General features: G+C 33.3%; 2 protein-coding genes across 3 annotated transcripts in view; both read left to right on the top strand.

The window, feature by feature from the left end:
* Positions 1-9,852: 9,852 nt before the first annotated feature.
* LOC110419071 (uncharacterized) lies at positions 9,853-13,236 on the top strand. Its single transcript, XM_021431948.1, has 5 exons — positions 9,853-10,480; positions 10,563-10,781; positions 11,136-11,207; positions 11,623-12,902; positions 12,991-13,236. Exons 1-4 carry the CDS (start codon positions 9,853-9,855, stop codon positions 12,882-12,884), a joined length of 2,181 nt encoding a protein of 726 aa, XP_021287623.1. The 3' UTR covers positions 12,885-12,902; positions 12,991-13,236.
* A 2,582-nt stretch (positions 13,237-15,818) lies between these two features.
* LOC110419069 (receptor-like protein 53) overlaps positions 15,819-17,291 on the top strand; it is a 5,137-nt gene continuing 3,664 nt past the window's right edge. For both annotated transcript variants that reach the window (XM_089783999.1, XM_089784000.1), the window contains exons 1-2: positions 15,819-16,446; positions 16,528-16,671. In XM_089783999.1, coding sequence (XP_089640125.1) covers positions 15,819-16,446; positions 16,528-16,671 — 772 coding nt within the window. The remainder of the gene's footprint in view (positions 16,447-16,527; positions 16,672-17,291) is intronic.

Genomic DNA, 17,291 nt, shown 5'->3' on the forward strand with positions numbered 1-17,291 from the left:
TTTTATATATGTATATAAAGTACTTATAAGCATTTGATACTTGCTTATATCCTTCATTTTTGCCTCTTTTTTGTGTCCGAATTTGATGATTGTAAATGCTTTATCACAATAATTTTGGTGATAGCATTGGCAAAGCACTTTGAAATATCAAAGTGAGATACTATTTGATACTTTATATATGTATATATTTGCCGCAAATTAGAAAGCACATATTACAGAAGTTGAAAGCTTGATAGATTTTTCATATGGAAACATCCAGAAAAGGGATTATGTGAAGTGCTTTTCCTTCAAAATTATTAAAGAATATCAAAAAAGAAGCAGAATTAGTAAATCTTATATTTTTAGAGGTATTAAACTTTTCTTGGAATAATTTCATGGGACTCATTCCTTGAGGCAAACAATTTGATACTTTCACAAATGATTTCCACAATGGAAACATGGGTTTATGTGAACTTCCTTTATCAAAAGACTATAGTGGTGGGCATAATTTGGAACCACAGCCAACAATGTTTGATGAAGATGGTGATTCTGTGACTTGGAAATTTTCTATATTGATGGGGTATGGATGTGGGCTAGTGTTTGGGTTGAGCATGGGATACATTGTGTTCACAACTGGAAAGCCATGATGGTTGGTTAGGATCATTGAGAGAGGTCAACAGAAACACGATATTAGAGGAAAAATCCGCAAAGGTGGAGGAAGAAAATAATACAGCTAATGCTCTTAGGTGAGTGTTAATAGTTCAAAGAAAATTATTGTTGTTTTCTTTTTCAAATTCAAGATCTTTATTTGACCTCAATGTTTTGGATACGAGCTTGTGAAGGTGTCAATGCCATTGATGATTTGGGCTGGTGGACCAACCCACGTCTTTCTTTGATAAGGAAATCATCACATCACCACCGTGTGAGCACTTTATGGTCTCCATCCACCACTCGTAAATTCAAATTTAATGTTGACGGCTCGGCCAAAGGCAAGCCAGGACTTGCTAGTTGTGGTGGCGTTCTTCGAGATTTGGATGGTAATATTGTTGGCTTATTCTTCTACCATCTTAGCTTACATGACTCAAACTATGCAGACCTAATGACCATTCTAAAGGCTCTAAAACTCTTTGCTGCTTCCCTTTATGCATCATCTCCTTTAATCATTGAATCTGATTCATGCATTGCTCTCTCATGGATTAACTTAGTTGAAAAACAACTGTGGGACAAATGGAGTATTTTTAATGAATTAGACTCTCTTCGTGTTATGCTAGATACGGATTCTTTTAAGCATATCTTTAGAGAAGGCAATGGTTTTACTGATTCCTTGGCAAAGTATGGTGTCAATAATAACACATCATTTTTTGCCTGGTGGTGACTTAACTTCAATGGTTTATTGATTTTGACCTCTCCTGCAATTCTTTCTTTTTGATTATGGATTACCACACCCTGTTTCATTCATCATCGTATGGTTACGCTTCGTTGCACTGTCTTTTGGTTCATTTTGTACGCAGGGGCTGTCAAGTTTTTTCTTTTGCTTATGTTATTTGTAACAGGGAGTGTGATACTCAATATTCTACATCTGATGTGAATATGATTGTTAAGATCTATATAACAATCCAAGTCTACTATTATTAGTAACTTGAGCTTAAGCTTTTGAAGGTCATGTGGTTTAGGTCCAAAAAGTTGCTAGGTCAGTGGTTGAACTTGAGTTGTTACAAATGGTATTAGAGACTGCACCAGTTCGATGTGAGCTTTCACATTGCTTTGGTGAGATCTTAGTCCTGTGGATGTGATGTATGGCTTTGATGAGAACATCAAAGATTTGAGTGGGTGGGATTGTGATACCCAATATCTTACATCTGATGTGAATATGATTGTTAAGACCTATATAACAATCCAAGTCTACTACTATTAGTAACTTGAGCTTAAGCTTTTGAGAGCCACGTGATTTAGGCCCAAAAAGTTACTGAGCTAGTGGTTGAACTTGGATCATTACAGGGAGTACCTTTCATCTGTTGCTTGCAGTTGCTGTTCCTATGCCTTACAGGCCTTCTTTTATACCTACTAATTAATTATAATGAATAGCTAAGCAAAAAAAAAAAAAGATCCTTATTTGACATGGTTTGAAAAATATTACCAGGCAGGGTATGTGCCAACTTCCAAGATTAATTTCTTCCATAGAAAGTTTGGGAAATTAGGATCTTGGCAAGAAAGTAGATTTTTCTAGCATGGTGATATGGATTGTATGATCATTATATATATATATATATATATATATATATATATATATATATATATATAGTGTTGTGGACTTTCTTAATTTGTTGGTCTCCTATATTAGACCTATTCTCAGTTGCTTTGAGGTTGAGGTGATTCCCTTGTAGTTTGTTGGATTGGTATGTTACTAATATAAGTTGTATTAGTCATATTCTAATTTTGAATTTCGATTATGGTATGTATTTTCAACTTGCAGGTATCTTGAACTATATATACATATATATATATATATAGCCCTCTCCATTGCTTGCTTATAACCATTTGTAACTTTCGACTATGTGATAAAGATAATTGGTAACTAAGAAGCATTTTGTATAACCTTTTTCTTGAATTAGAAAATTCATTTCTAAGATCAAAAAGTAATGACCACTTGCACAAGTACATCACTGTCACAAGCTTGGAACCTTCCACTTCAATGCTAAATATGAAAATAGAAGCAGAATATGTAAGTTGCATAATGCCATTGCTGAAAATTCCATTCATGCGGAGCTACTAGCCTTACACAGAGGACTTATTTTATGTTGCAATTTTGGTATTTTGCGGATTTGGATTGAAATAGATGCTATGGTGGTGATCCAAATGCTGAAAAAGGGATATCAAGGATCTCACGATAGTAGGAACCTTTTGGCATCTGTTCAAAACCTGTTCATTCAATTCTCTTACAGGGTGACTCATATCCACCGAGAAGGTAATCAGACAGTTGATTTATTAGGTAACTTGGAACATGAGCTTCAAAATCTTCACGTTTTTACAAAGGCTTCTGGGAATCTACGCCGAATCTTGAGATTAGACAAAGTTGGTTTATCTTATGTTAAATTCAAATAAATGTATATGAGTAGTACTCTTATTTTTTACTATTACAGTTTCTCATATTGTCTTATTTTTTCAAAAGTTACCATAGACCCTTGTACACAGGTAAATTACTTACCTTTCGCACTAGCAGTAATTGCAAAGGAGGTAATCCCTATTTTAGGAATTTTATCTTTTCTTGCTCATGTAATTTTGGAGGTAAGGTTTCTGTCTCCCTCCTTGCTGTATTTATTTATTTATTATTATTATTATTATTACAAGGTAGCTAGGCCCTATGGAAACTTTCAGCCTAACAAAAAAAGCCGAAGTTCTTTTAGTCAAAACAAAGTCAACGGGCTCTACCATCTATAATGTCGAAACTCACGGCGATCCTCACAAGTAATGTAGCATTGCATTTGCATGTGTGTAATTACCATAGTTTGGTGCGTCCTGAATAAAATTGGGCTTAATTATCTCTAATCCTATTGCTTTGTGGCCATGTTCTTTACAACATTTACTACAATACAATTTGAAATACTTTGTTGTTAACTTGACTAATCTGGACAAACAAATTAAAATATATTGTTGAAATTTATCAAGAAGGTAAATGAAAAAAAAAATAAAAATATTAAGATAATGTTGCTAATTTATTGAAAAGGAGGATTGAGGAAGACTTGTTTTGTTGATGCAAAAAGCTTGAATTATTGTCCTCTAAGACATGGTAATTTGTCCATATCAATCACTTTGGAATGCTCACACCTATAGGTAGGGACACTGATAATGCTAATGATAAGACTCAGTAACACTGCCTTTGAATGACTGATAATGCTGTTGTTGCTTTGTGAGGAGGTTGGGGCTTAATCTTAAGTATTTAGACGACAAAATTGCTTTGCATTATTACTAATAATCAGTAATAAAATAAGTAGAAGAAATGAAATGATGGAGTTAATTCTATAATTATTCAAAAGAAGGAAGACTTGTTGTGTGGACGCAAAAAGCTTAAATTCACGCCATGGAAATGCGTCAAGCTTTTCCTCGATGACACAGTAATTTGTCTATTTTGCATTTTCTTTTTCTTGATTTTCTAGGCATTTTCCCCAAAGCCTATATTGTATATATTATGTTACATAGAAAAATAGATTAAAACCATCTAAACACATAATTTTAGTGAATCAAGTGAAGAATAGCTCAACCCTGTCGTGGACGAAAAACATTGAGATTGCTTAATAGTCAGATATTTCAATTTGTCAAATCCATCCGATACGTTATAACTATTTTTTATCCCTAATGCTTAAGTTTCTCGGAATTGTTTTTACCTTCTAAGCTACGCTACAATCTTTTCAAATATGTCAATCACTCGCACTTCAGTCCATGGGCCAAAAGCAGAAAAAAATGTAAAACTTTTGAGCAATATCACATTACTTTGACCTTTATTATTTCTTACTCGACAATTTCAAAAGTTACATAGGAGTTACGTATGAATTGGGTTGAGTTAAACTTTATCATTAATTTTAAAAAACATAAAACAAATGATTAAGTTAATTGTATATATATCATAGAGATGGTGAATGGCCTCCCTCTCCAAATACTTTGGTTAAACATTGTTTTACTTTGATAAGGATTATGAGTTCCAAGACTTTCCTCCTCCTTGCTCTTTCAGCTGCCGTTGTTCTCCTCATCTCTTCAGAGGTGGCTCCTACAGACCTTGCTGAAACTACCACAGAAATCAAAAATGGTCAGCTGGCTTCTTAGTTTATCTCCTGCTCTAAATATTCTTTGCATTATTTGAAATATGTAAATAACCAACTTTAATAATCCAACATGTTGAACATGAGTTTACAGGTACAGCTGAGGTGGCTACTCAAAACAACTAAGGCTGAGGTACACGATGCCACTGCCAACAGCAAGAGATCAACATATCCGTGTCGCTATCACGGATGCCACAGATTTGACTGCGACAAATTTAATAGAAGTTCTTCACACTATTGCGGGGAGGTGACGCCCTTACGCTGGCGAGGTGGTGGAGGTTGAAACTAATGTAGCATTTGCGATCTTTGCTGCCCCTAGTTTGGTCTTCATCTTCTTTATAGCATCTGCGGTACCATCGTTGCAGTACATCTCTTTTGGTTTTGTAAATGAGGGTCGTGACTTCTTGCTTCAGCAGTCTGCGGCTTTCCTGCCTTTTGATCTGTTTCCATCAAGCTGTTGGTTTTCATTTTGGCTCAAGATTCTTGACTGAGAAAAATAATGTTTATTAATATATTATCCTTTCTTTGACTGAGAAAACAATTATGTATGCTGTGTCCCAAGTATAAATGAATAAAATTGTGCTTTATTATCTCAATTTCCTATTGCTTTCCATCATTTAGTACATTTTTAAATATTTTTGCTGACTTATCTGGATAAACAAATCATCTGCCTCTTGTTTGTTCGCGCATAAAAACGTATCAGTTTTAAAAGCAAATTTTTGTTAAACTTTCGCATCATATATATGTCTCTCTCATTGCATAATTTATTTAATAAAAAAAGAAAAAGAAAAACATACCCTAAAATGCATGAATCAAATATTAAAAATATAGATATTGGAGATTACCAGAAAAATTATACTATAATCTGCTACATAGCTATTACCGGAAAAACTCTTTTAATGGAGGAGTAGTCATATTTTATGCTGATTATCTTTCAATATATGTCAAAAACGGAATATAAGTCTATGTGAAGACCACTACCTATCGATCATATTCAGTGCCAGCTGGAGCCTTGAGAGTTGGAAAACATGTGGATGCTGTTGTGATCTCGGAGAAAGTTGGTATATGCCTCTGTTTCATATCTCTAAACAGAGATGAACAGATAGAGAAGGCCACACTTAGTTTCATTCATATTCAATAAATATGTACACAGCTTTATTAGTACACATCATTAACATATATAATACTTGTTAATACATGAGAAATAAGTTTAAAACACGATTACTATAGTGACATACATGGCTTATCTCTGATTCGAGGGAAAGAGATAGTGTGCTCTGCTACTGCTACTTAGCTACTGAATACTTGTCATATTTGACGCTACCCATCGATGCCGGGGGCTTAATCTCCTTTGCTAAGATACCTGATGAAGAACGTGGCAATAGCCACGAATGAACGTGGTCTTCAAGGGAGCCCAATTTCTGCAAATTGACAAGTGGGATGTTGACAAGAATTGAAGAAAGTGGAGATTGTGGGACAAGAATTGATTCATTATGTGTTGAAGAAAGTTATTTTTTTCCTTCTAATCATTACCATAAAGTAAGTAGAAGAATTAGATTTTTCAAAAGGGGGAAGCTTTGTATACTTGTGCTTCACGCTTCTCCTCTTTCATACGCTAATTTAGTAAATGAAGAATAGTTCAACCGCGTGTCATGGATGACAAAACATAATACAATGGAGAAATAAAGAAATCAAAAAAAAAGGATTAAGTATAATATAAAACTTTATTGAAAGGTGGAACACTCATCATAACTCACTTCCTCTAAAATGCTCACTTGCATGGAGAATTCAGATTGCCTTGGGAGTTGGAACTTGATATAATACAAAAACAAATGGATGGGGACAAACTACTTTTGCTAGCATCCGGATGTATGTGGCTGAACCAATTAGGTTTTTGTCTTCTGAGTGATGTTAGCCACGCATGAATGTACTCTTCAAGGGAGCCCAATTTCTACAAATTGGCAAGAATTGGAGAAAGGGGACTGAGGGACTTAAGGCAGCGTTGGATTCATTATGTGTTGGGGCCCAAAAAAAAAATCTAAAATCTTCGGATAATGTTGCTCTAATTTCATTATTACTTCATTGAAAAATTTTTCAAAAGGAGGAAGACTAGTTTTATTGACCCAAAAAATTTAAATTCTTGCAAGTTGATGAAAGGGACAAAGGGTGGTTTCTTTGAAATCGTATTAATATAGAATTTGATAAAAAAAAAAGTATGAATAAAAAATCAAAAGAAAATGCATTATGTATATGCAAACCTTCATTAAAAGATAGAACACTCACCATAAATAACTCGAACAAATTTTGTTGAATTTGTTGACATCACCATAAGCTTAATTTCCTACCTAAATTGCTCACTTGCATTAACTATAGTTAAAGGTGAACTAGGGACTTTCTTCAATACTTCATCATGGACTTGACGCAAAATTTCGTAAAGAATGCTTCAATATATTCATAATCATACCTTAGAGGAGTGCTTAATGTGGGCCTTCCTTTAGATAAATTAAAATGATTAGTTGGAATTTTAGTTTTCATTTAAGTTTAACTTGAAATTTTAATTTGAAAGAAGAAATTTAAATTTCCAATATTGTATAAGTGTGGGTGATAAAACTCATGATAACATGACTTTCTTCTAAAGATACTCAGGAATTAACATATGAATTGGATTGAGTTGGACATTATTATGATCTATACAAATTAAAATAAACTGCGAGTTTAATATAAAAATTAATTTCATTATTAATATTTATCATTTCTTAAATTTTAAAGTAGATGTTACATGAAAAAGGCAGTCAATAATTGAAATATTGTCCGCTTCATTTCTCCTTTTTCCTCATCAAAAGGTTTCTGTTAATATAGAGTTTGATGAAAGAAAAAAAGAAATCAAAAGAAAAAGCATTAAGTTATACCAAAAGCTGCAACACTCGTCTACGAACCACTGGTAATATGTAGTCCACTACAGAAACAAAATTAATCTTTCTATTGAGACTTAATTCCCTTTTATTTATATTTGTTCTTTTCTCAATATGTCTGATTTGTTTTTTCCTTTTTCTTTAGTATTTATATTTTGTGAAAATGAGTTAAAAAAAATTTGATAAAAGTGTTGTCAATCCATCTCTAACAATGAAAGTATTATGAAACTCTATCAAAAAGTGGAAAAGATATTTTAACTCGGCTCTTTGCATAGAAATTCCTACCTTCAATCTTTAAGATTGATATATCTTTATTTTATTCACATTTAACAAATATATACATAGCTTCATTACCACACATCATCAATAGATATAATATTTGTTAATACATGAAAACAAGTTTAAAACATGACCATTATAGTAACATGCATAGCTCCACATCATAGTCTTCAACATCGAGCAAAAACACATACAAACATGCAGGATGTCCAAGTGGATTGTCCCTTGACATTTTGTCCACTTGGTACATGCAAGCATCAACAGATGCTTCACGCTTTTCGTCTCTGATACGGCAGTCACGTAATTTTAGTCAATGAAAATATTTCAACCTTGTCATGGGCGACAAAAGGACAGTTCAAACGTGAACCAGAGGGCATACTTCACACTTTTCCTCTAGCTACCGCTATTTGACCGGTGGGACTAAGCGCTCCCAAAGGTCTAGTCAACATGTTCAATTCAGAAGGTGCCATCAAGGAGTTGAAATATAAATACAAGTATTAGCTTGAAATTTCGAGGCTGTGGCCTGTTTGGAGTCTATTTATCCACTCAACCTCAAAGAACAATGGTTGAATATGAAGGGAGGACTAGTCATATTTTATACTGATTATTTCTAAATATGTATCAAAAAAGCAATGTAAATTCATGTGAAGACGGTTACACGTCATGTTCAATGCGATGGGGCTGCCTTAACTACGCTGAGGAGGTTTGGATCACTTGTTTCTTTCTGTTCCCATGCAGAATGCAGACTGCCTTATCTCTGATTCGAGGGAAAGAGATAGTGTGCTCTGCTACTGCCACTGCTACTTATCTACTGAATACTTGTCATATTTGACGGTACCCATCGATGCAGGGGGCTTAATCTCCTTTGCTAAGATACCTGATGAAGAACGCGGCAATAGCCACGTGCTACACAAATTCATCCTTTACATTATAACATTTTTACTCGCCAATGCTTCCAAGTCTTGAGTGGTAATAGCCACGAATGAACGTGGTCTTCGAGGGAGCCTAATTTCTGCAAATTGGCAAGTGGGATGTTGACAAGAATTGAAGAAAGTGGAGATTGTGGGACAAGAATTGGATTCATTATGTGTTGAAGAAAGTTATTTTTTTCCTTCTAATCATTACCATAAAGTAAGTAGAAGAATTAGATTTTTCAAAAGGGGGAAGACTTTGTATACTTGTGCTTCACGCTTCTCCTCTTTCATACGCTAATTTTAGTCAATGAAGAATAGTTCAACCGTGTCATGGATGACAAAACATAATACAATGGAGAAATAAAGAAATCAAAAGAAAAAGGATTAAGTATATATAAAACTTTATTGAAAGGTGGAACACTCATCATAACTCACTTCCTCTAAAACGCTCACTTGCATGGACTGTATTTGAAGCTGCTAGAACCAAACACTGGTAATAATCCAACTTTAGAAACAAAATTAATCTTTGTATTGAGAATTAATTCATGCTTTTAAAGCTCCCTCTGATTTATATTTTTGCTTCTATATTTTGTGAAAAAAAGTAAAAAAAAAAAAGAAGAATTTGATACAAGTGTTGTCAATCCATCTCTAACAATGAGAATTTGATAAAAGAAAAAACATTAATAAACAAATAAATAAATCAAAAGAAAATGCATAAAGTAATATGAAAATTTATTAAAAGGTGGAACACTCATCATCACTCGTGCAAATTTTGTTGAATTTGTTTAAACCCAAAAGAATTTGCTTTTTGGTTTTCTTTATTTGTAGGGACTTTCTAAGATGCTTCACCATGGATAGTATTTAAAGAATGAGCATCAAACAACACAATAGTTCAACAAATTAACTGAATTTGTTTCCTTTTTAACTACTTGCCTCAACCAAAAATATAGCCTCATGGGAAACAACGGCTTCTTCCTCCCTCCTATGGTATTTGTGGTGGTGTTGAGCTACTCCGTGACTACTTTGTTTGCGGAATCACCCAACATCGCTACTGACCAATCGGCTCTTCTTGCACTAAAAGCCCATGTCACCCATGACCCTCTAAACTTGTTGGCAACCAACTGGACTAGTGGCACCTCTGTTTGCAACTGGATTGGTGTCACTTGCGGATCCCATCATCAAAGGGTTACCACTCTTGATCTTTCTAACATGAATCTTACAGGCACCATCCCACCTCACTTGGGAAATCTATCTTTTCTTTCTCTGCTTAACATCAGATTTAATCATTTTCATGGCTCATTGCCCGTGGAGTTGGCTAATTTGTCTTCGCTGAAATATATAAGCTTTGGTCACAACAATTTTCATGGAGAAATTCCGTCGTGGTTTGATTCCTTCACTCAACTTCGTAGCTTGTTTCTATATAGTAACAACTTCTCTGGTATTATCCCGTCTTCTTTGGGCTCTTTATCAAATCTTGAGCAGTTGATGTTGATGGACAATTATCTGGAGGGGCAAATTCCTATAGCAATAAAAAATCTTTCCAACTTGAAATGGTTGTATTTGGAGAATAATCAGCTCTCAGGTTGCATAAATAATCAGCTTGCTCGATCATTAATTTATCTTTATTACAAATGTTGATTTCAACACTAACAATTTCATTGTAGGTCAACTCCCATCGACTCTATTTGATCACCTTCCTAAGTTACAAGAACTGGTTTTGGAATTCAACCTTTTCTGCGGTAAAATTCCAATTAGTTTATTCAAATGCCAAGAGTTAGAAGTTTTAAGTCTAGCGGACAATACCTTGGAGGGAAGTGTGCCTCAAGAAATTGGGAATTTGACTAGATTAAGCGAGTTGTACCTCTATCATAACAACCTAACAGGTATATTTAATGTGGCCTTCTTCTAGTCAATTTGTTTTTATTCTTGAGTTCAGATTTATGATTTTATTTTTTATTTAGGTTGAACTTAAAAATCTGAATCTAAAAGAAGAGATTTAAATTTCTCCTTTAATATAAGTGTATGTGATAAAATTCATTAAAACATGAATTTCTTAATTATTTTTGAATTGGATGTGTTAGATCTCCATTTAGAAAAAAATCCTGAAAAAGATAAATTGGATTGGAAATTTATACTTTTATGTTAATTAGTTATGCATTAAAGACAAGTGGCCTATTTATCACAACAAATCTTAGTAGGAAAATTCTGACTTCTAAGGAGTGAACACTACTTTTCAGGTGAAGTTCCATCAATAATCAGAAGCTTGTCTTTTCTTGAGTATCTTGATTTGAGCTATAACGACTTGTCAGGTAATCTTTCTTTTATTTTATTTGATTTGTGCATATCTGATATCTTTTTTAAACTTTAACTAATATTCATATTTATTAATATAAAAATACAAAACCCAACAATCAAAAGGTTAAGTATTGTAATTACTTAATTCCTAGAGGGTTTGCATCTGATAGATTAGAAGTAAATGGAAAAATCATTTGTTAATTATACCAAAAAAAAAGGAAAAAAAAAGGGGGGTGGGGGACAACTTGTTATAGAGCTGTGATATGGATATTCCATCATTCACTCAATCACTAGCACTAGATACTGTCCAAGGAGAAGTAAAAGTATCATTTTTCGAGCAAGAAAACATTTTTTTTTTTGACATTTTTATAGAGCAATTCTTTTTAAAAATTATTCAAACTCCTTATCTCTGTTCAAATTTGCTCCAAGGTCGACTTCCAGCTCTACAATCTTCCTTGCGTGGCCTAGACGTTTCACACAACAATTTAATTGGCGAAATCCCTTCATCAATTTGCAATATGAGTTCATTGGTAGACTATTTCATTTTGTCTTCAAATAATTTTCGTGAAATGATTCCAGAATGTCTTGGAAACTTGAGCAATTCTATTACCAACGTGGATCTAAGCAGGAATAATTTTCATGGGAAAATACCTGGAAATTTTCATAAAGGTTGTCTGTTAAGAAGTTTCAGCATCCACCACAACAAACTAGAAGGGTTGTTGCCGCGCTCTTTGGTCAATTGCTTGGATTTGGAAATTTTAGATGTAAGGAACAACAACTTAAATGACACATTTCCAAATTGGTTAGGAAACTTGGGTTTACAAGTTCTCATCTTGCGACATAATAGATTCTATGGTCACATTGATAACTTTGAGGGTAGATTTTTCTTCTCTGATTTGCGAATCATTGATCTCTCACACAATGATTTCAATGGCTTTTTGCCAACGAAATTTTTTGAAAATCTGCATGCCATAAGAAGTGAGAGTGGAAACAAAAGTGACTCAAATTACATGATGTATATTGGGTCTGATCAAGATGAATATTTATATCATTCTTTATCTATTACGATAAAAGGGTTGGATATGGAGTTCCCAAATATCTTAACGATTTTGACGATTATTGATTATTCAAATAATCGATTTCACGGACAAATTCCTGAAATACTTGGAGAACTTCATTCACTTGTTGTCCTCAACCTTTCTCACAATAGTTTAACGGGTCCAATCCCATCATTGCTAGGAAACTTGTCAGCACTTGAATCATTAGATCTCTCATCGAATAAGCTCGAAGGAAAAATTCCAGCACAATTAGTAAATCTTATATTCTTAGAGGTGTTAAACCTTTCGTGGAATAACCTTGTGGGACTTGTTCCTCGAGGCAATCAATTCGAAACTTTCACAAATGATTCCTACATTGGAAATTTGGGTTTATGTGGGCTTCCTTTATCAAAAAATTGTAGTGATGAGCAGATTTTGATACCACAATCAACAAAGTTTGATGAAGACGGTGACACCATGAATTGGAAATTTTCTATATTGATGGGGTATGGATGTGGACTAGTGTTTGGGTTGAGCATGGGATATGTTGTGTTCACAACTGGAAAACCACAATGGTTGGTTAGGATCTTTGAGAGAGGTCAACAAAAATATGCTATTGGAGGGAAAATCTGCAGAAATGGAGGAAGAAACTAATACAGCTAATGCTCTTAGGTGAGTACTAATAGTTCTAATAAAATGGCTATTGTTTCTTATTCAAATTCAAGATCTTTATTTGACAAGTTTTAACATATATTACCAGGTCAAGTATGTGCCAACTTCCAAGATTAATTTCTTCCACAGATAGTTTGGTAAATTAGGATCTTGACAAGAAAGGAGATTTTGCAAGGCTGGTGGATTCTATGATCATGATATATGTATATATTGCTGTGGGCTTTCTTATTTTGTTGGTCTCCTCTATATTAGACAGTTTTACTGTTAGTTGGATTGTTATAGCTAATTTCAGTTGTATTAGTCCTTTTATAAGCATTGTATAATCCAAAATGGATCCACCTCTTTTGTCTTTGTATTTATTCTTATAGTCCTTTGTTTATACTTTGAATGAAAAACAGTTACTATGGTATGTATTGTCAACTTGAGATATCTTGAATTATATATCCTTCTCCATTGCTTGCTTTCGATTATGTGATAAAGATAATTGATAACTTGAAGCATTTTGTATAACGTTTTTCCTGAGTTAGACAACACATTTCTGAGATCAAACAATAAAGACCAAATACTAATATGAAAATAGAAGCAGAATATGTAAGTTGCGTAATGCCTCTTTTGAAAATCTCAGCAGTTTCTTGTCTCCACGAAGCCAAGGTCTTTAGTCATAACAAAGTCAATGGATCTACCCTGTATAATGTTGCAATTAAGTTGAATCACCTTTGATCTGGACAATTCGATCATTATCTTTTTGCATGGTTTAATGTTGTCTACATCTTATAAGTAGTAAGAAGGAGAAAAAGCTGTGAGAAAGAGAAAGAGAGATATTGTCTTTAACTATTACTTGACATTAACTCTTAGTAATGGTTACCTAACATTAAAACTCTTCTTAATAATATTATTCATTACATATATTAAAGCATTTTCTTGAAACTGTTACTTTTAGTACTATATATAAAGCCTTCACAATTTAAGGGGGAGACTTTCACTTTCAAAACTATCTTACTCTTACCTCAAAACACCTACTCACTTTCAAAACTATATATAAAACTATCTTTTCTTGCAATATTAGTTCATCAATACATTATCTCATTTTCTCAAATAATAGTTTTCGTGGAATTATTCCATAATGTCTTTAAAATTTTAACAACTCTATTCAACATATGGATCTAGGTATGAATAATTTTCATGGTAAAATACTTGGAAATTTCATAGAGATTGTTTGTTGAGAAGCTTTTTCGTTAATGACAACTAGTTAGAAGGGTCACTGCCATGCTCTTTGGTTAACTGCTCGAAATTGAAAATTTTAAATTCTCTTTAAATTATCAACGAGAATGACCAAACAAATTCTCTTTATGCTTGCGCTGTTTTCCTCATCCTCCCTATCTGTCCTTTCTGGCAAGGTGATTTCTTTCCAATTAGTTAGATTGTTATCACTAATTTCAGTATTATTAGTCCTATATGGTCGTAATTCTGAATTTTTCGATTACGGTATGTATTTTCAAGTTGCAGATATCTTGAACTATATTTACTATTTTATACTTGATGTATGTATTTGCTGCAAATTAGAAGGCACATATTGTAGATTTTCCATACAGAAACATACAGGAAAGGGATTATGTGAAGTGTTTTCCCCTGACAAATTATCAAAGAATATCTGCACAATGAAAATGAAAGTAGCAAAGAATATACACAGAAATGCTCTTTTTGGCTTCTTTATGTTGATGGTAACTGGGTGCTAATCCTTCAATTTTGCTTCTTTTTTGTGCCCGAATTTGATGACTATAAATTCTTTATCATAATAATTTTGGTGATAGCATTGGCTTTGAAATATCAAAGGGAGATACTATTTGATACTTTAAGCCACGAATGGATGTGTTCTCCAAGGAAGCCAATTTCTGCAAATTGGCAAATGGGATATTGACAAGAATTGAAGAAAGTGGAGATTGTGGGAAAAGAATTGGATTCATTATGTGTTGAAGAAAGTTATTTTCTTGTTCTTTATTACCTTGTAATAAAATGAGTAGAAGAATGAAATTTTTCAAAAGGAAGAAGACTTGTATATATGTGCTTCACGCTTCTCCTCTATCATGTAATTTTAGTCAATGAAGAATAGTTCAACCGTGTCATTGATGGCAAGACATAATATAATGGAGAAATCAATAAATCAAAAGGAAAAAAGCATTATAACTCATCATAACTCACTTGTATTTTTAAGGTGCTAGAACGAGTCTACCAAACACCGATAATAATCCACTTTAGAAACAAAATTAATCATTGTACGGAGAATTAATTCATGCTTTTAAAGTTCCCTTTGATTTATATCTTTGCTTTTTTCAATCTGTCTTTGATTTTTTATTTTTTTTTCTTTTCTTTTCCATTTACATTTTGGGAAAAAAAGTAAAAAAAAAAAAAGAATTTAATAAAAGTGTTGTCAATCCATCACTAACAATGAGATGTGAAAAAAGAATTTGATCAAAGAAAAAATATTAACAAAGAAATAAATAAATCAAAAGAAAATGCATTAATATATATATATATATATATATATATATATATGAAACTTTATTAAAAGGTTGAAGACTCATCATCACTCGTACCAATTTTGGTGAATTTGTTTAAACCCAAAGCTTAAATTCTTTCCTGAAAATCTCACTTGCATTGATTATATTACAAAGTGGTAGAATTAGTCTACAAAACACTAGCTTCACCGTGAAGTAGAGGGCATGCTTCTTCACCCTTTCCTCTTGCTACTGCCGATTGTCCACTTTGCTTTTTGCTTTTCTTTATTTGTAGGGGCTTTCTAAGATGCTTCACCATGGATAGTATTTAAAGAATGAGCATCAACCAACACAACAATTCAACAAATTAACTGAATTTGTTTCTTTTTTAATTACTTGCCTCAACCACAAATATAGCCTTATGGGAAACATTGGCTTCCTCCTCCCTCTTATGGTATTTGTGGTGGTGTTGCGCAACTTTGTGGTTAATTTGTCAGCGGAATCACCCAACACCACCATTGACCTGTTGGCTCTTCTTGCACTAAAAGCCCATGTCACCCATGACCCTCAAAACCTATTGGCAACCAACTGGATTAGTGCTACCTCTGTTTGCAACTGGATTGGGGTCACTTGCGGATCCCATTATCAAAGAGTCACCGCTCTTAATCTTTCTCACATGGGTCTTATAGGCACCATCCCACCTCACTTGGGAAATCTATATTTTCTTTCGAAGCTTGACATCCGGTTTAATCATTTTCGTGGCTCATTGCCCATGGAGTTGGCTAATTTGTCTTCACTGAAACATATAAACTTTGGTCACAACAACATTCGTGGAGAAATCCCGTCATGGTTTGATTCCTTCACTCAACTTCAAAGCTTGTTTCTGCACCATAACAACTTCTCTGGTCTTATCCCATTTTCATTGGGCTTTTTGTCAAACCTGGAGAAGTTGATCTTGTATGACAATGATTTGAAGGGGCAGATTCCTATAGCAATTGGGAAACTTTCCAACTTGAAAAGGTTAAATTTGGACAAAAAACAGCTTTCAGGTTGTATAATAGTTAGCCTTCTCCGTCATCAATATATTTTTATTGCATATATTAATTTCAATACTAATAATCTCATTATAGGTCAAATTCCATCGGCTCTATTCAAGTGCAGAGCGTTAGAATTCTTATCTTTATCTTACAATGCTTTGGAGGGAAGTGTGCCTCAAGAAGTCGGGAATTTGACTAGACTGAAACATTTGTATCTCGATAGTAACAACTTAACAGGTACACTTAAAGTGGGTCTTCTTTTAGACAAATTAAAATGATTAGTTGGTAATTTGTTTTTATTTGTGATTTTAGTTTTCATTTGAGTTGAACTTGAATATAAACTTAATTTTAGTTTTTATTTGTTTTGTTTCTTTCTTAATTTGTCTCAACTCCGAATATAAACTTAACAATGTAAAAAGATATTTTAACTGTACATAAAAGGAGATATAGGTCTCCCAGAATATAAATTCCTATATACCTTCACTCCTTAAGATCAATATATCTTTATTGCAAATGTTGATTTCTATTCTAATAATCTCATTGTAGGTCAACTTCCGATGGCTTTATTCAAGTGCCAACAATTAGAAGATTTATATTTATCTCAAAATGCCTTGGAGGGAAGTGTGTCTCAAGAAATTGGGAATTTGACTAGATTAAGACAGTTTTATCTCTTTGATAACAAGCTAACAGGTATGCTTAATGTCTGTCTTCCTTTAAACAAATTAAACGATTAGTTGGTAATTTAATTTTAGTCATGAGTTCAGATTTATGATTTTAATTTTCATTAAGTTTGACTTGAAAATTTTAATTTAAAAGAAGATATTTAAATTTCAAATATTGTATAAGTGTGGGTGATA

The sequence above is a fragment of the Theobroma umbraticum genome, unplaced genomic scaffold, assembly GCF_002168275.2.
Source record: "Theobroma umbraticum cultivar Fairchild unplaced genomic scaffold, ASM216827v3 scaffold_67.0, whole genome shotgun sequence".
In the NCBI taxonomy this organism is placed as follows: Eukaryota; Viridiplantae; Streptophyta; class Magnoliopsida; order Malvales; family Malvaceae; genus Theobroma; species Theobroma umbraticum.